The following is a 19,959-nucleotide window of genomic DNA, read 5'->3' on the forward strand; positions in this document are numbered from 1 at the left end:
GTACCCCGTAATTTGAGATTTTTTATAGATTTTAACATTACTAGGGGTGCGTGAAGTGTTTGTAAGCAATAAGGCCGTCCGTTGCATCCCTAATGATGTCTAAATAAATAAAAACAGTCAGTTGCTAAATGAAATGGCCAATTAACTAACCAATGAAATAAAAGATAGATACTTGTAGTTTAAGTCACCAACTTAATCAGCATCTCTGAGTACGGATGTAATTCCCGGAATATATGTAAACCAATAGTGATTGTTTGCTTAAATCCGAATTATATTTCAGGCTGATATATACCTGCTAGATGATCCCCTGTCTGCGGTGGACGCGAATGTGGGAAGGCAGCTTTTCGAAGGCTGTATAAATGGACATTTGAAGGGAAAGACAAGGATATTAGTCACCCATCAAGTACACTTCCTGAAGGCAGCGGACTACATCATTGTGTTGAATGAGGTTTGTGTTATTTATCTTAATCAATCAGCAATCTTCAGCAGTGGTCTACCCACTGAAGCATTTCCGAAGCAATTCGACTTAGGGTCCTTCATGATAAGATATTGCCGGCAACAATCTTGCCAGCCTTCTGGAAATGTGATGTGAAGGATGTGAATGATGGAGTGATACATCGTGAGAAAACTTTACCTTGACTCAATAATTTGACGCCGTGTGTCGAGCACAGACGGCTGATCACCTGCTTGCCTATAAGATCACACAATCAGATGAAGAAAAAAGGCCGGCATTGCACTCGAGAGCCCTGTGGCGTTAAGAGTGTCACTTAACAGCACGTTGGCCCTGTACTATAAAAAGAGATATATAGCTTTCGATTTTATTATATACATACAAAAGCATATTTGGCGCGGCTAAATTATACACCACGGGTAAAAGCCCCGTTCTAGGTATTACATATTAATAATTCATTTGTTTCCAATTAAATTTTGATATTTTCATGTTAGTTGCATTTATTTTACAATTGTCTCAAGGAATTTGGGATTATATCAGGGATTCTTAGGAGCAATCCGGCACATACGTTCATTCGTTACATACAATTATTCAATTTTAGTAAAGCCCGTGTTTTCTGCTTTGGCTACTCGTTATGCTGTATAATATTTAGCTTGGTATGTTAAATTTGTTATACAAACATGTACATATAACGGTGGATAAAAGACTGTTATCACTAACTGATAACGAATCGTTTATACGTTATCAGAGATATTTAAAGTAATAAACTATATTAGTTTCCATTTACATTGAGGTCATATGTAATAAATGACACGGTGAAAGTAATTCTGATCTCTTTCGACCGACAACAAATCTATATAAAGAAGATCGCTATTGGATGAATCTGCAATACAATTGTAATAAAATCACTCTCTGCTATAAAAGCGAGGCTCGCGGGACGGCGGGCTGCTTATATAAGAAATATTATTCTAGAAGTTGCGACGTCAATCCTCTCACTAGATATAAAAAATCTACTATCGACCATTGAATAGTTGGTATAGGCAAAACAACAGTAGCGCTATTGCTCTGACAATAAGTTTTTAATTAAAACAATATTAGCACGAATTTAATTTAATATATGCTTTGTCACGTAACAGTACTATATGCTATATTCAGGAATCTGAACACAGTGATAAGTTATGAGTCAAAAGGAAACAAATGTTTTATATACTTTCAGGTAAGGCTTTTAAGTAAAAATTAAGTCCAACGATATACTAGAGAGTACTCTCATCTCAAGGTTTGGATGGATTTTAAGCTACACGCGTTTAACGATCTCTCGTACGGTGAAATAACGTCAACAACCGCCTTAGACCCAAACGGTGGCTTGTGTCAAGCACAGAAGGCTGATCACCTACTTGTCTATTAGAAATCCCACCCGCCTCGTTCCGATCTTGATGGCTGAAGTTCCACTGTCCACTTCACAAGACACTTTTGCGAACTAGTGAACTGTGAAGTCTTCCCAGAGTGATACGACTTGCAATTCTTTAAAGTAAGAGTATACTCTTCCCTCAAGTCAACGCACCCAAAAATAGATGTCTATGGGCTACAATGACTATTCTTTTTGGCCGCCCCATAGTCTTAGCCCCCCCTTTACTATAAAAAAGAGATTGTATTACTATTTTTTATCGGGATTACGGCTGGTAAATGTCAGTAGTAGTTTTGGACTGTGTATTTGCGTGTTGTTCCCACGAGAATGTAAGTGCGTGCTCCTATTTCACCATGCCTCCTGCTGATTGAGAATCTTTGACAATCTGAGAAATATCTTTGTTTTTAATTTATTTTATTATTACTTAAGATGTCATGTGGAACATGGTGTAATGGTTGCTTTATAAACGTTATGTAAGAATAAAAGAGTGGCGGAAAGTTTATTGCCAGTTCTTCTCTTCCGTTCTATGCCCTTGATTTGAGAACTGGCAGTAAATGTAAAATTACAAGAATTTAATGCATATTTTTTTGACGTTCATAGGAGTACATTGTGTTACCTATGATTTTTGACTTTGAGTAAGTGAATCGTTCGATTTATTTATAGTTTCAGTTTCATAATTTTTCAAGAAGCCAAACGAATCGGGATCAGAAAACTAGTATTGGAATATTAATTTATTTTAAAGAGATGAAACCACAACGGAAAACCGCGAAATTATTGCTGCAGTTATTATTGTTAAGTACGGTCAGCAAATTTGTATATTTATGTAACTAAGATGTGTTAAGATTTTTAAAAAAAACGGGGCTTCAAACTTTTAAGTCTGGACCTCAGATTACTGTATTATGATCATTTGCCAATCTAATAAACATTTGATCAGTCTCCTGTGCCTAACACATGTCGACTTTTTGGGTAAGTTGAGCCGGTTTACTCTCGATCTTGTCCTTTGCGTTGGAGCGAACGTTGCGCACATAGAAGGAAAATCTGCAGCACAGTTAGGGATTGTACCTGCGATCTCAGGGAAGAGAGTCGAGAGTATTTTGATTTACCTAGGTAACACTGAAAAACGGCTGTTAAGCCGTTTTTCATTTTCTAAACATTCTAAACATCTACATTAGTAGAAAGTTGCCAATACTTTATTGTTTTTCGGAGTAATCTCCGTTCCTCTCTACACATCGTCGCATTCGCAGGAACCACTGAGAAAATCAGTAGACCCATGCTTCCTTAGGGGTCTCTTCCATGGCATATTCGTAAGCTTACCGCATCTTCAGGGCTCGTAAAGCGAATACCTCGAATTTTATCTTTAGTTCTTGGGAATAAATGAAAGTCGCAGGGCGCCAGGTCAGAACTGTATGGCGAATGACTCATTATCTCGACACCTGCCATGGACAAATATCCACCAGTCCATGCAAAGGTGTTTCTGGTCGTCGCTTAAAGTATCGGGAATTCGTCTGGTACAAAGCTTCCTGTCGCCTAAAACAGCACTGATGTTATCTTCAGTAGTCGCTGTTAAAGGACGTCCCTCACGCGGATCATCATTGAGATTGCTGCGTCCACGCTTAAACTCGTTGAACCAAATGTAAATAGTGGCACGAGATGGGGCTTCATTAAGAAATGCTAATTGCAGGCTATCATAGCTTTGTTGATGAGTAAGCCCAGAACGAATGTCATAATAAATCATTAACTGAAAATTAACGTTAATTAATCAATGGCGCTACAACAGTTTTAGGTCTGGGCCTCAGATTTCTATATCTGTTTCATGATAGTTTGTGAATTGAATAGGCAAGCAGGTGATCAGCCTTCTGTGCCTGATGCACGCCGTCGACTTTTTGGGTCTAAGGCAAGCCGGTTTCCTCACTATGTTTTCCTTCACCGTTCTAGCGAACGTTAAATACGCACATAGAAAGTCCATACACACTGCTCAGGTTTAAACAAAATGGTTGCGTCAAATCTAATCTAAAAGCTTTTCACATAGATATGAGCTTTTATACAATAGATCACCAGTCGATGGCGTGTGTCAGGCACAGTAGGTTGATCACCTACTTTCCTATTAGATTAACAAATGATCATGAAACAGATACAGAAATCTGAGGTCCACACCTAACAAGGTAGCGACAGTAAATTATTAATTAATTAATTATTACGATAACTATTATCATTTACTCATTATTCTGTAGACAACCAAAAAGGCTGTAACTTTGTTTAACAAATATTTACATATAAAATGATTAATTTGCCGTCGGTACAATATCGTCTTACATTGGATTTTAAATGGGTTAACTTCAATATGACGTCCATTGTGATACTAATAAAATAACTCTATAAATCTTTGAATACATTTTCTTCTTCAACAACAAAGTAAAAAGGTTTATTAGTCTAATTATTACAATTAAAAATAAAACAAAATCAAAGGCCGACAGCGCACTTATGAGCATTGAGAATGTAGCATCAATAGAAATCAAATACTATTAAAAAAAACAAAGGCCAGCAACGCACTCGCGACACACGCGGATTGAGAGTGTCTCAATGCTGGAGGGCTCGCGTCATTAGAAATCTTACATTATTCAATAAAATTTCAAGGTGGCTTGCCGGCCACTGACCACGAGACTGAAAATGTCTTATTGCAGAAGGGCTGGCGTGATCAGGATTCTAATACTTTAAATAAAATTAGAAAGCTGGCAACGCGAGCCACATAAATCTAATAATAAAACTAATTGCCCGGCAAGGCATTCGCGATCCCACTGGTAATGTGAGTGTCCATGGGCGGCGGTATTACTTAACATCATGTGAGCCTCCAGCCCATTTGCCCCCTGGTATATAAAAAAAAATGTGTGCGTGTACTAGTGTACACACGTAAGAAGTGAAACTTCTTTATGACCTTATTTTTCGAAAAATGATCTACTATGTGCAACTTTAAAGATAAATTAGATAAAGTTTAATAAAAGGCTTTTATCATAGACATGAATACAAATAATACAATTATTTAATTTTACCTTATTATTACTAAGATTAAAGAATTTCATTTATTGTAATATAACTATTAGTATCATTGTTATCGTTATTATAAAATTTTCGTTAGACTAGAGACTGTTGCCAACAAAATTGGAGTCTAATATTAGTCGTCAAGCGCAAAGATCTCACTGAATTAAAATATTTATTAAAAAAATACATTCCTTAACAAATTCCTAGGGATTTCTCCCCTTAAATTTCTTAAGTGAATATTTTAAATATTTAAATTATGTATGTTACATAGGGGGGAATAAGAATTGTAGGTAGGCTAAGATGGGAGACGCGACAAATTTTTTTTGGAAATACTGCTCTATACAAGAGTAGTTTAGAAGTAAGGTGTTTAGAGACATTGTCAATATGTATATGAAAACTGAAAGTATCTTAAGGAAATTTTCCCCATAAGAATAAATTGAAATGCTATCAACCCATCACTCAAAACACAACATCAGTTGGTATTGTTAAGTGTTTTTGAAGACAACTTCGAACCCAATGTTATAAAAATAAATATGATACGTTTTGTATATATATATAAATCAAAATTGCGAACCCAACTTATCAAAATGCTTCGAAAACAAACTAACAGACTGATATTGGTCTGAGGTGGGAGATTTTCAGTGTAGTGTGCCATTCCGCGTACCCTAAATCTTGCTTGTGTGGATGCCACGAAAATGTAAGTGCGTGATCCTATTTCACCATGCCTCCTGCTGATAGAGGACAAATCCTTATTTTTTATTATTATTAATTACTGAAAGATGTCATACGAAACATGATTGGTTGCAGCTCCTTACAAATATTGTGTCAAACAAAAACATTGGCCATTAAAAAGAGTGGCTGAGAGTTGATTGCCAGTTCTTCTCTTCCGTTCTACGTTAATTTGAGGACTGGCAGTAAATATCAAATAGGCATTTAATATATATTGCTTTTTGTCCTTCATAAGTGTACATTGTGTTACCTAAATGAATACATGATTTGATGTGCTCATCTCAAAGCAAAATATCGTTCGATCGGATGCTCGAATCTCAAAACACTCGTATTTGCAGCGAAATGGCCTTAACACACTAAAACTGGCTATAACTATGTGCCTCAGTAGACAATCCACTTGATACAACAGGAACAAGACGCCTAAAGAGATCTAAACCTTTTGAGTTAATAAAAATAGTGAACTGAATAAGTGCATACATACGAAAATAGTGTCAATACACTAAGACTGTTAAATAACACTTAGATTATAACATTCAATATCTTTTTAAATGTTATTGTGGCAAATTTGCAGGAGGCTTATGTTAAGTGATACCGCCCATGGTCACTCTCAATGCCAGAAGGCTCGACAGCGCGCTGCCGGTCTTTTAAGTTTTGTAGAAAGTCAACATAAATTTACTTAATGGCTAACTATTGTATACAAAATAGAAAATATATCAGTGGCGCTACAACCTCTTTAGGTTTGGGCCTCAGATTTCATTTCTCAAATGTATAGCTGCAAGGAGGCTGGTAGCATCGGCCAGCATTTACGGCTAGACTCGGCAATTTTTATGGCCGTGATATATTGCCAAATATTTTTTGTATGTCCGATGAATGTTTAGTGTCCCAGCTATATAGTCGGAAGGATCGATTTGCAATCGAAAATAATGCAATATTTCTCAGCGATATTATTGCTGTCTAGCTTTACGGCCTAAGTGCGTCCCTATTTCATGATACGTGAAGTTTGCCACGATTCGTAACAGTAGATCTATGTTCGTTTGTATTTGTTTCTGATTATCTTGGTTATAAGTATCCAAGCCATGTATGTACACCGTGTGAAGACAAAATAATGAGCCATATACTGTTGCATAAATATTTCCGAGGTATACATTTTCAGCCATGTGCTGCCTTAAGATGTTGTTTTTTGTATTTTCGGGATTCGGCAACGATGACATATTTTATTATTAGTGTTGCCCGCGTAAAAGACCCTTAAGAGTCATACTTATTGCCACTAACCAAAGAATGCTTTTCTCCAGGGTCAAGTTGAAAATATGGGTACATTTGATGAGCTGGTGTCCTCTGGGAAGGAGTTTGCGATGATGCTCTCCAATCTACAAGAAAGCAAGGAAGATACTGGGTCTTCGGTAAGTGTTTTAAGATCAGCAATAATTTGTGGATTGGTTGCGGTTCTAGCAAATAAAAAGAATTTAGATAGAAGTGTATATAAAATATATTTACACCAATGTCAGTCTACATTTTAGTTTTTTCTATTGTTAGTGTCATTTTTGTTCTTCAAACATGTTGTTAGCATTTACTTATAGCTAAATTTTATTTATTTTATTACTAGTAATCTTACAGCTAACATACACATTATAAAAAATAAAAACACTTACTCAATACAGAAAGCCAAAACAGATTACATAGATTAACAATATATATGTAACAAAAAACAAGTAAGTACATTTATAGACAAAATATATTTAAAAAATTAAACTAAAGAAAACTGAAATTTAAAAATCTTAGTTGCGTGTGGACATTGGGTGAAGACCCCCTCCATCCCTTTCCAGAGGTCTCTATCTTTGCCAATAGTATGCCAGTAATCATATTCATCTATTGATATTGATTGATATTGAGAGTTCCAAATACGCTCGCCAAGTTTTTTGGTAGATGGAATTTGATACAGAATTAGCCTGCGACAGTAAGAAATATATTTAACTTTTTGTTTTTAATATGATTCTCCCTCATGGTTCGTGGTTAACTGCACGTGGTTCTTTGGGTTTAGCGTAAAAGGGTTCTAACGTTAATTTCTTAACAAATACAGAAAGGCGACGAGAAAGAGAAACCGCAGCTACTAAGGGCAATATCGGCAACGGAGAGCGAGGACTTAGAAGAGTTCGAAACGCAGAAGATGGCAGCCGAAGAGAAACAGTCCGGGAACCTACGATGGGAGGTCATCAGCTCCTACTTCAGATCTGGCGGAAACATATGCTTCATCCTCTTCACAATAGGCCTCATTCTTACAGCAGCAGCGTCGGCCGCGGCGGCAGATTATTGGATTAGTTTTTGGTACTTATTTGAAAATTTATACACATAGAAAAAGGTTTTTTAAACCTAATCATAACTTATGAACGTTTTTATATCGGTTTTATTGATTTGATTTTTATTCTATATCTAATTAGATTATAAAAAAAATACCTACATCAACGAAAAAGCAGCATACTTTCTAAATGTGCATTCAACACTTGCTAGACAGACACAGAAGTGTACAGGGCTCAGAAGACTGACCATTTGCCTATTAGAAATAACTAAACACAGAAATCTAAGGCCCAGGGCTCAAGGATGTAACAGCACTGTTAACTTACATAGTACATAGTAATCTATATACTAATAATAGTAATTTAACGTTGATAAGTAGAAAACTAAAATAAATTTAAAAAGTTTAGTCCCTCTGGCAGTGCAGCTTAAATGGCATTTCCTCGCTTTATTGCGATATTTATTCGTTTAGTGACAGCACCAGCTCAAGGCTCATTGGTACTACCTACCAGGTACCTTTTATTTTGCTGCTCTGCTGAACCAGCTTTTAATTCGAGGACGATAATTGGGGCTAGTGCGTCTACAAGAAGCATCCCAAAACCGCCCCATCCTCCAAGGAATCAAAGACATCCCAAACCCGATTATAAACCCGCTGTTCGTTTCCCTCCTATCCATTAAAAACGCCTTAGGGGAAACCTTAATTTTTTTTTCGTTACAAACAACAAAAAGCTGGCACTCATTCTCTTATTCTAAGTGTTCATAGCGAATAATCTAAAATAATAGAAACATCGAGTCATACTTTGATCCATACAATTTGTTAAAGGTACCATCCTTTTAGATGTGATATGATTTCAGGTCCAATCAAATGGCTGCATATGAAGAAGAGATGCAAGGGAATGAATTAGGTAATTACTAAAACATTTTGTAATTAACAGTTGAAAAGTTTAGCGTAAAAAAGATTCGCTTAACTTCTTTTTTATTTTGGAGTTTTGCCTAGTGGCTTCAGTATACGACTCTCAGCCCTGAAGTCGTAGGTTTGCTTTCTATGTGCGCATTTAATATTGAACGGTGAAGGTAAACATCATAAGGAAACCGGCTTGCCTTAGACCCAAAAAGTCGACGGCGTGCGTCAGGCACAGGCTGATCACCTACTGGCCAATAAGATTAACATCATCATGAAACAGATGCAGAAATCTGAGGCCCAGACCTATAAAGGTCATAGGGTCATTGATTTATTTTTTATTTAAGGGATGATATAACATTTTGACAGTAAAATAAAAATTTGAGTTTAAAAAAAATATTATTTGTATTCCAGATCCAGGTCTGAATGTCCAAGTGGGTCCATTCACAACGGGCCAGTACCTCATCATTCACGGATGTATAGTATTCGCGTGTATCTTCTTCACCAACTTCCGAGTTTTGCCTTTCGCCTCGCTTTGCGCGAAAGCCTCTCAACGGCTCCACAATTTCATGTTCTCGACCATGATTAAGGGTGTCATGAGATTTTTCGATACAAGTTCTTCAGGTAAGAATTGTTTTTAATTATTTTTATTGCACACCCAGTCATAAAAAATACACATAATTGAGTTATTCCTCTTTTATCGGCTTTCAAAGTAGCCGAAGTTCAAAGGAAGTACATTCATAAAGTCAATAAAAATATAAAATACAATACTTTTTGAACAGGATACCGGAATTCCAGATACTCACAATTCCTGAGTACTAGCGAGTGCGTTCCTTTTAATCATTTACGAACCTTTATTTTTTTACTAACTGAAGTATTTCCGAACCAATTCGAATTAGGGTCCTTCAAGAAATAAGCGTACCAAAGTCTTATAAGGCCGGCAACGCAGTCGTCAGCCCTCTGGCATTAAGAGTGTCCATGGGCAGTGGTGTCACTTAACATCAGGTGAGCCTCCTTCCGAGTCTAGCGAGGGTACTCTGCAATCAATCACTAGCATATATCGATCAAACGTGTCCAAACTATTACTAGTCCATCTATGACTTCAAAAACAGCTGAATGCTTAAATATAATACCTACAACAACTGATAACCTCCAGCTTCTAAAAAACTGCATTTTCTTCATTGTTTTTTATATCGATTAATTAACTTTGTTTACATAAATAAAATAATCATAAAAAGAACTTGCTTTAAATGTTTAGTTTGCGCAATGCGGATGGCAGCTTAGATTAATATGTATTAGTTCATAATTTATTCACATAGCCAGACACTAGTTTCAAACTACAAATTATATAGGCTGGAAATAAGCTTATAAATCTCTATATTATTTTAGTTAGAGATTTCTGAAATTATACAATGAAGGTAGTTTGATAAATAGTTTGTTGTAACTACCCTCGGTTAAAAATAAACTTATTAAAGTTCACCACATCATATATAATGATTTATGTACAGTACTATAGTAAAATACATGACAAAAAATTTAAAATGTCGGGAATCTCTGAGAGATACATTCAAGGAAATTAATATATTTACCTTTCCGTCGTAATATATTTATGAAAATATAAATTACATGTGTACATATAACGTATATGTGTACAAAAATAGTGATAAGTTCACTAGAATAGAACATACGGACTACCTAAAGTTTGTAATTCTTTTTTGGGAAAAGGGATACTCTTCTTTAATAAAATCCCAGAGGCTCTTTTATCTCTGCCTTTTAATAAATTTAAGAAATGCATTAAAGAAAAGCTGTGCAAAAAGGCTTACTACAAAGTTAACGATTATCTAGTTGATAAAAGGGCCTGGGGGCTGGAACTAGTGCTGGACAGGCTACTTCTAATTAATTTGCGATATTTGTTTTAAAATAAGTGTTGTTTGATGATTTGCTATTTCAAAAGAGTACCGAGAGTTTTTTTTACGCGCGTTTTCTCTCGGCCTACATTGTCTTCTTGAGTTTTGCCGATGAGTATGGATGTCTACCTATTTAAATTTAATGACGCGGAATAAGTGATACTGGTATCTAATGTTCCATATTTTTTTTATTTTAATTATGGTAAACTACACTTACAAATTTAGTTTAATAATTACTATTGGTGATTGATGAGAAAACAGCTCATAGAAATTTCTCTTCCAGGTCGCATCCTCAACCGATTTACGAAAGACATGGGGGCCTTGGACGAGATATTACCGCGTACATTGCTGGATGTTTTACAAATATATAGTACATTGATTGCTATATTGGTACTAAACGCCATCGCGCTGTATTGGACACTGATCCCTTCGGCTTTTCTGATGATTCTTTTCGTACTCTTTGTCAAAGTTTATCTTCGGACGGCCCAGGGTGTGAAGAGGTTGGAGGGAACAAGTGAGTTTTATGAATTTTTATTATTTACAAAAAATTACGTAATTCGAAAAGACCGACTGTCTGACGATTGCTGACCGTGGAGTTTTTGTAGGCAATTTAAATATTGTTATTATATAAATTTAAAAACAAAATCAGTGTCGCTGCAACCTTCACTTTTAGGTCAGGGCCTCAGATTTCTGTATCTGTTTCATGATCATTTGTTAATCTAATAGGCAAGTAGGTGATTAGTAGTGTTTGACAAATGCGCACATAGGCATAAAGTACAGCAGTGCACAGACGTGGCGCGAATCTACGACCTCAGGGACGAGAGTTACACTCCAAAAGCCACTAGACCAACATTGCTCTAATACTAATGAAAGGAAATCTGAAAATACTCGTAACAAAAGAAAAAGTAATTCATCTGATAATTATGTTATCAAGACGTACTTCATTAGTCTAAAACTTTATTCAAATATCCATTCATAAACGTTTTTATTCAAAACGATAAAAATATGCCTTTCACAAACTGTCCTTATAATGATTGTAAATTTACTGCCAGTTCTCAAATCAAGAGCAGAGTACGTCAAAACTGGGGACTCACCTCCACTTTAATCGTCAAGTTACTTAGCTCACAAAAGAATGAAACATTACTAAAGAAACATTTATCCTCTATCAGCAGTGGACATATAATCCAATCGAGTTATAACATGTCATTGTAATTTATAGCAAAAAGCCCCGTCTTTTCAATGGTGACATCATCCCTAAATGGAATTGCAACTATCCGATCTGCCGGTGCACAGAATCGACTGATTGATGACTTTGACCGGCATCAGGTAAGGTCCTTAAGAAGACGCTAAAGAAGCCAAAGTTTTTTGATCAGGGTCCTGGTCCCTGACCATAATACATCTCATCTCCAGAAAAAAATAACCTTGAAGGATACTTCCGATTTTTGGAATCTTGGACTGAGCTTGAATATAACGGACTTTTCAGAGACATTTGTAGACGAATATATGCACTTGAAAGGATTAATTTATATATTTTTTAATGTGATTAGCACTTTTTATACTCAGTGGCACTACTTACCCTTTTAGATCTGGGCCTGAGATTTCTGTATCTGTTTCATTTGTCAATTTAATAGGCAAGTAGGTGATCATCCTGCTGTGGCTAACACATGTCGACTCTTGTATTAGTAAGCCATCTTCCTCACGATCACATCCTTCACCGTTTGAGCGAATGTTAAATGTAAAAAAGAAAGTCCATTGGTGATTGAAACAACAACCTCACACTGAAGCCACTAGATCAACACTGCTCTTAAACATAACAAACATAAAGATAAAATACATAGATTCAAAATTATAATTAATAAAGGAAAATTAATTTCAAAATATGAGACTATGAATCCAATCCAGAAATCCAGCTAGCTCGATTCATAGCATTTAGGAATACCAGTTTGTATGCTGAAATATATATACCAGCTATTTAACATTGACAAGATTGTTTGCAGAAGTTTGATGACTGCATAGTCTTGTCATTCATAATATTAATAACTAGTACTAGTTCCATAGTACAGAATCGTATCAGTCTGCGTTATGCGTTGGCCTCAAAAGACAAATAACGTTTTATCGTTATTCGTGAACGTTTTAAGTCTACACCCGGCACGACCAGACTTGTTTAGTTGTTAAGTAGTTTAGTCTCGAAAGCAATGGTCACTACGCGGCTAGAAGGAAAACGCTTGATTGTAATGAATTACAGGACGTACACACATCAGCATGGAACTGCTATTTGGGTGGAGGCTGCACTTTCGGCTTCTATTTGGACGCGATGTGTCAGATTTATCTAACAGTCATCATATTTGTCTTCTTGTACCTTGATTTCGGTAAGGATATTTTTATAATTATTTGTTTCACTACACAATGTGTTTCCCGTCTTTGAATCTGCAATTTTTTCTCCAAGGTTATTTGTATAATCCAACAATTTCGTTTTTTGGATCTGGTTTTTGAGCACAAAATTATTCACAGACTATCCAGTTCGCAGCCTCCAACCAGTATAAGGAATGATATGTATGGGTTGATTGCATTTTCGCTCTTTTCACTCGAACAAAGTGCAAGCTGACGCAGAGATCGGTTACTGGTTGGGGGTTAGCTAACAAGCTGTTTCACTCTAGTAGTTTGAAGATAATATTGCTTCACCGAAGTGACAAGTTAGAGGGCAAAGTCATCGGCAAAATGTACTGCAGACTTCTATAAAACATCAGAAAACCGTCATGCAGAAATCTTTTTGATTTCTATGACCTAGCAAAAAAAGGGTATGTGTGCTTATGTACACGCGTAAGAAGTTATACTTTTTTGGCGTAACAAGATAGAAATCTTTATAAAAATGTTTGTAGGAAAAACTACATTAACAATGGAAAAAAGGTATTGAATACATTGCAAGTTTTATTATAGCGCATTATCTGGTTAAATAACGTTTATTTCAATATCACAAAAAACAATTCCAATTTTTTTAGTTTAACCTGTTGACTGTGCTAACTTCAGGGTATCGGTTTTGTGTGACAGGGTGCGCGCGCATTGTAAAAATTTACAATCATCATTTATCCAAACGCGCCAAAAGAAGTAGAACTTCAAAAAATTCGGTTCCCAATTTGCCTGCTTATAAATCCGCGACTCTTGCGGAAAGAGATAAATAGTAAAAGAATGCAATTGTTCTGATTTTTTGTCTGGGGTCTGTTGACATGATGATAAAGAATCTTGTGCCCAATCCTGTGCTGAGAAGAGTTTCGATTCCTCTTTATTCTATTATCTTCTTTCTAGGTGGTATAATAGCAGTAGGCAGCGTGGGTCTGGCTGTCACCCAGAGCAACATGCTGACGGCTATGTTGCAGCACGGCGCTCGAATGTTGGTGGAGTTCTTAGCCCAGCTCACCAGCGTCGAACGAGTCTTGGAATATACCAAAATTGATACAGAACCAAATCTCTTCCATGGACGTAAGTATCTATATTTTATAGCACAGGGATACCTCCCTGCGGGCCTGCGGCAAACCTGATGTTAAGTTATATGGACATTCAATGTCAGGCTTGCAAGTGCGTTGCTAGCCTTTCAGATATTGGAACGCTCTTATCTTGATGGCCCCAAGGTCAGTTGGTATAGAAATACTTTTTGTATTTTTATTATCGAATTCTGCCTCGACGTACGATAATGAACCATCATAAATGCTAAAATCTCAAACAAGTACTCTTTCGTCTCTTCCTGACAAATTGTGTTTGCACTGTGTTGCAACAGGGCGCGGTAAACCTTGATAAATACCTAAACTTCATAAATGCATTTATATAATAATTTATATACTGTCTTTTCTCTACAATTCAAACATATCTCTCACTGAAGCAGCGTGTGAAAACGTTATCCTTCTTTGCAAATCCGAAGCCAGTAAAAGGCTTTTCATTTCATGTTAAAACAGGTGGGCTGAGTTCGTTGGCTAACATAGAATTTTGATAGACGTATGTTTATTCAATATTTCTTTGAGAGTGCTACAACGTTTAGTGATTTATTTAAGGCCGTTTTTGTCACGCACCACCAATATGTGGAACCAGCTGCATATTTTCATCCTGCAGATGAGGGCTATTCGTTCAATCTATAATTTAAAATTTAGGGAATTGCTGAGAGATAAATTCAACGAAATGAATATATACCTTTCCCTCGTAATATATTTATGAAAATATTATGTATGTATACAAAAATGATAAGTTTACTAGAATAGAACATATGCACAACTCGGAACAAACGCAGGCTGCAATTTCCCGTAGGCTCTTTTATCTCTGCCTTTTAATAAATTTAAGAAATGCATTAAAGAACAGCTGTTTTAAAAGGCTTACTACAAGGTTAACCATTATCCAGTTGATAAAAGGGCCTGGGACTAGTGCTGGACAGGCTACTTCTAATAAATTTGCGTTATTTGTTTTAGGATGTGTTGTTTGATGATTTGCTATTTTAAAAGAGTAACGAAAGTTTTTTACGCTCGTTTTTTCTCTCGGCCTACATCCTCTGTCTTTGTTGCCGATGAGTAGGGATGTCTACCTATTTAAATTTATTGACGTGGAATAATTGATACTTATATCGTATGTTCCGTACTATATTTTTTAATACTAGTGGCGCCATCTGTGTCAAGCTACAAACTTTTCAGTTCCCGGTATTACACTTGCAAATTGCATGGTTTTCTATTGGTAAAATAATTCATTAAATTCAATTAAAATGAAATGAATGCAGTAAAAGAAAGAGTTTAGTATATCTACTAAAAAGATAATAAAATAAGAAAAAAAAATAATAATATAAAAGTGTTAAAATATATAAACTAAAAGTCAACGGCGTGACAGGGACGGCAACGGCTGATCACCTACTGGCCTATTAGATTGACAAATGACAATGAAACAGATACAGAAATATGAGGTCCACACCTAAAGCACTCGCTTATACGGTGAAGGAAAACATAGTAAGGAAACCGGTTTGCCTTACCCAAAATAGCGGCATGTGTCAAGCACAAGAGGCTGATCACCTACTCGCCCATTAGATTGGCAAATAATCATGAAACGGGTTCAGAAATCTGAGGCCCCGACCTGAAAAAGCTGATTTGTTATTGAAGTATTCCTAGGATAAAATGAAGAACTTTTATTTGATTCCGCTACAGAGATAACTTTTAATTAACGGTAAGTTTAGTTAAATTAATTAACACTCAACGTGATCAACGACTTATATAAATAACAATTTGAATCTGAGGATAAATTTAACTAACTCAATAATAAGGATGTATTTAATGCAATTCTAATTATAAAAAAACACTGTTCAATCAGCATTCCCCCATGTGCAACAGTGTAACAATGTTCAATTAATTTGCAAGAATAATATACAAAAATGTTATGAAATTGGAGTAAAAACAATTTATATTTATTTATTTATACGTTCTAAAACAATGTGTATGCCTAAAAAAAACACAAATTTAACACACTTACAATTATATTAGAACATAAGTAATCTATTAAAGGAGAAAATTAAAACTAAAAAACATAAATGAATAATAACTAAAACTAAAAAGATGAAAAACAAAGAAGAAAATAACAATAATAACCTAAACTTAATGAAAACTTAAACCTCATTAAGAGGATGATAAACAAGGTTACGTTAACTTGGAAGTCTTGTAAAATACATCAATATTTCCATCGATGTTAGTAATCAAGATGTAAGAGCGAGATAGCCTAGTAACTGGACCATTCAAAGTAGCAGATATTGATGTCTTGGTGTGTCTTTGGGTATCAGTATGGACCGATGGCAAATGTTGTAATAATAATGATTTATTTGAATGGTACAAAAATATTAGTCTAAACTTACAGCTGCTATACACAGTTATATATAACATTATTGTAATGAAATTTTCTGACTAGGATTGCCACCCGTACTTTAAAATTAAGTATTGTCCGTTACGAGTACAATAGAGTACACGAAAATTACTATATTTCGCATGTGATTTCATCAGTCGTAAATATTTTTCGCTAAACGGAATTTATCCAGTTGCCAGCGAACTTTACGTTGATATTATGTACTTTTTTTCTTGTGTATTAAAACTGTACTTTACAACAAAGTTACCTTAGTGGTCCCTTGAACATTGTAATACATAAAAGTTATGTGTAGTTAGTTAAGTCACAAAATAGATTAATAAAAAAATTGACTTGCAAAACGCCTCTCAAAGACCTGACGTGTCTCTTAGCACACAGCTGTGTGTACGCAGCGAAATTATAATTAAGTAACGTTTGACTCATGTAAAAATTTACTAATTGTTCTAATGCTCGCTCCAGACTTAAAATAAAATTACAATTCATGAATTGTTAGTCTCAAATAATGAACAATGTCTTTTTTAAACCTTTTATGAAGCCTTCCTTCGTTACTGATGGTATTGCCTCTTTTGACTGGTCCCTCAGTTGAAATATACTTCTGTGACTAGCGACAAACATTTTTATTATCTGATGTTAAGAGCTACCGCCCATGGACACTCACAGTGCATTGCTGGCCTTAAAAAAATTGGTTCGCTAATAGGAAGGACCTGAAGTCAAATTGTTTCGGGAATACATCGGGGGCCACTAGTTTCACATAGTGGTGGTACGCCGTAAAAACCGCTTAGTTGTAGAACCACGGACGTTGAGGTGATAGGGCTGGAATTTCGTATTCTGCCTCGATGTACGATCATGAAATTCAGCTGCTGGTGTTAATGACTCTCCGTCTTGAAAAGCCCTAAACGATGCTTCCTCCTCATCGGTCTTCATCTTGTCTCATTGCGTTAGAGATGTTCTTCAGACCCAAGCGTATGTGCAATATATATTTTTTTACGCGTTTTCATATAACGCGATTTCCGTCCCCCATAGAACGCGTTTCGGTCCTATAACGCGGAGGTTTCTCAAGTTTTATTTCTTTAGGGTGAAATTTATAATTATTTGTCAATTCCAGAATTATCTTTACGAAATATTGCACCTGTTGTTATGAAATAAAATAAGTAACTTTATATTTTCAAGTTTAAGAATTATCAACGAGAATACTCTTACAACGCGATTTCCTATAACGCGTTAGACCCGGACCGGGTTTACAGTAGTGTATGAACTAAATTTATATGAAAATTTGTTGATACGTCATTTGCATACAAATTTTATTTTCGTATTTCTACATACACTACTGTTAAGGCATCTTGATTAAGTTATTGTCATTTAGCCTCTCGCCTCTCAACTCCACTCCCAGCCTACCCTCGGCGAACCCCGTTACGTCGAGTGTCCTAAGATCCAGATTGCCAACCCCTTTACAGATGTAGGCTGACAGCTGGGTTATAGGGGGTTTGCCCACACGAAGTCACTTAGTCCGGATGAAGGGCATTGACATCAGGGCACTTTTGATCACAATACTACGGTGTAGAAGGGAAAGGGAATCCAAGCAATATTTCCCCATATCATTTGTCATGATATATGGGCACTACTGCTGCCATCCCGCTACCAACCAGCGCCATGTCAAGTCAAGATCCAGGCTTAATAAAATTGAGACATGTCTCCCTGTGTTCTTAAAATATATACGACCACTATTAAAGGGTTTAATATTCTTCTTACAGTGCCTTGTGAAGGCTAGCGATCATCATGTATAGTTTAATTTTGGATGCCGCGCTTCAAAACAATGGCTTTGGCCAAATTGTCTAAGGTTTTTCAACCAAGACCTGCGTCTGAGACCAGGTCCGCTGCTACCTGCCACTTCGTCTTATATGATTAGTTGAAGGAGCTCGTTAAGTTATCGCGGAATCATAAAAGGTGTTAAGAATATTCATAGCGCTTAATACCAGCACACTCCTCACACACTCACGTACATGCTCACTTTCACGCCGCCAACAGAGCCGAATTATCTTAGTCAAATGTATATCATGATTTTTACTAATTTTTCCTTTTATGTTTTGAACCTTTATATATAATTTAAGTTATAGGACGAGTATAGAGCATCAATACAGTACAGCAGTGATGGCCTAGTGGCTTCGGCGTGCGACTCTCATCCCTGAGGTGATAGGTTCGATCCCCGGCTGTGCACCAATGGATTTTCTTTCTATGTGCGCATTTAACATTAGCTCGGTGAAGGAAAACATCGTGAGATGATATACAAGGCAACATGACGTTTTCCGGGATAGCTAGTATATATATGTAATTGAATGCCTACATATTCTTGTTGTGAACACAACTGACACCAATCCAAGATTTTATAGACATTTATTAATTTCAATAGATTGCAAAAATCAATAATTATAATAAATTAAGTGTTGTGTTGTGTGAGAGCCCACACGTGTGTGGAAGGCTAAATGGATACTTCAATTATATCTAATACTAAAATCAATACAAGTCAAATTATTAAGAAATTCATAATAGCCGTCTTGAAGTTACTTGTCTTAAACAATTATTAATTAATAAGCAAATACAAGGAATATAAAATAATATACAGAAAATAAATCAGTCATACAATCTTTTTAGGTCTGAGCCTCAGTATCTGTTTTATGATCATTTGTCAATCTAATAGGCAGGCACCGTTCAAGGGAATGTTAAATAGATATACAGAAACTCCATTGGTGCACAGCCAGAAATCGATCCTACGTCCTCAGGGAGTTGAGTCATACGCTGAACGCACTAGGCCAACACTGCTCTTAAAAAAATAGACATTATATATGTCATGAAATAGTTACTAAGATAACATTTAAAAAAATTAAATTACACAACTTAAAATAATAATAATGGCCACGAGAATGTAAACAGCAATGTATAGTACATATATAAAAGTTTTAAGTGTAGTTGTAACTGTGGCATATTTTTGATTATTAATAGCAGGAACGAAACGTAAACGATTATTACTAACATTGAGCACAAAATAAACCGTAGAATAACATAACATAGCATTTGATACTTACACACACAAAATAGTTATAATGATAATCAAAAAAGAATTATAACAAACAATTATGGAAAGAAAAAAACGGATTAACATGGCTGGCTCAGTAATGCTGTGGAGCAGACGTGTTCCAAAGGGCTGGTCATTCTGCTAGAGACCACAACAGTTAGATGGACCTCAGACGCAGAGAAAGAATAAATTATGTTGGGAAACTAATAATTGTAAAAATTAAATGTAAAAAAAAATCAAAAATTCATAAAAAATATCAAAACAGCCGTAATAATGATTCACGATTGTTCCCGGGGC

The 19,959-nt window shown here is 35.8% G+C and overlaps 1 protein-coding gene across 1 annotated transcript in view; it reads left to right on the forward strand.

Moving 5' to 3' along the window:
• The window catches only part of LOC123717918 (ATP-binding cassette sub-family C member 4-like), a 62,089-nt gene that overhangs the window by 35,842 nt on the left and 6,288 nt on the right, over nucleotides 1-19,959 (forward strand). Inside the window, exons 12-20 of the mRNA XM_045674192.1 lie at nucleotides 281-448; nucleotides 6,914-7,021; nucleotides 7,699-7,943; nucleotides 8,766-8,815; nucleotides 9,226-9,435; nucleotides 11,002-11,232; nucleotides 11,938-12,044; nucleotides 12,964-13,087; nucleotides 14,022-14,195. Of these exons, the coding sequence (XP_045530148.1) occupies nucleotides 281-448; nucleotides 6,914-7,021; nucleotides 7,699-7,943; nucleotides 8,766-8,815; nucleotides 9,226-9,435; nucleotides 11,002-11,232; nucleotides 11,938-12,044; nucleotides 12,964-13,087; nucleotides 14,022-14,195 (1,417 nt within the window). The remainder of the gene's footprint in view (nucleotides 1-280; nucleotides 449-6,913; nucleotides 7,022-7,698; nucleotides 7,944-8,765; nucleotides 8,816-9,225; nucleotides 9,436-11,001; nucleotides 11,233-11,937; nucleotides 12,045-12,963; nucleotides 13,088-14,021; nucleotides 14,196-19,959) is intronic.

The sequence above is a fragment of the Pieris brassicae genome, chromosome 13 (genome assembly GCF_905147105.1).
Source record: "Pieris brassicae chromosome 13, ilPieBrab1.1, whole genome shotgun sequence".
In the NCBI taxonomy this organism is placed as follows: Eukaryota; Metazoa; Arthropoda; class Insecta; order Lepidoptera; family Pieridae; genus Pieris; species Pieris brassicae.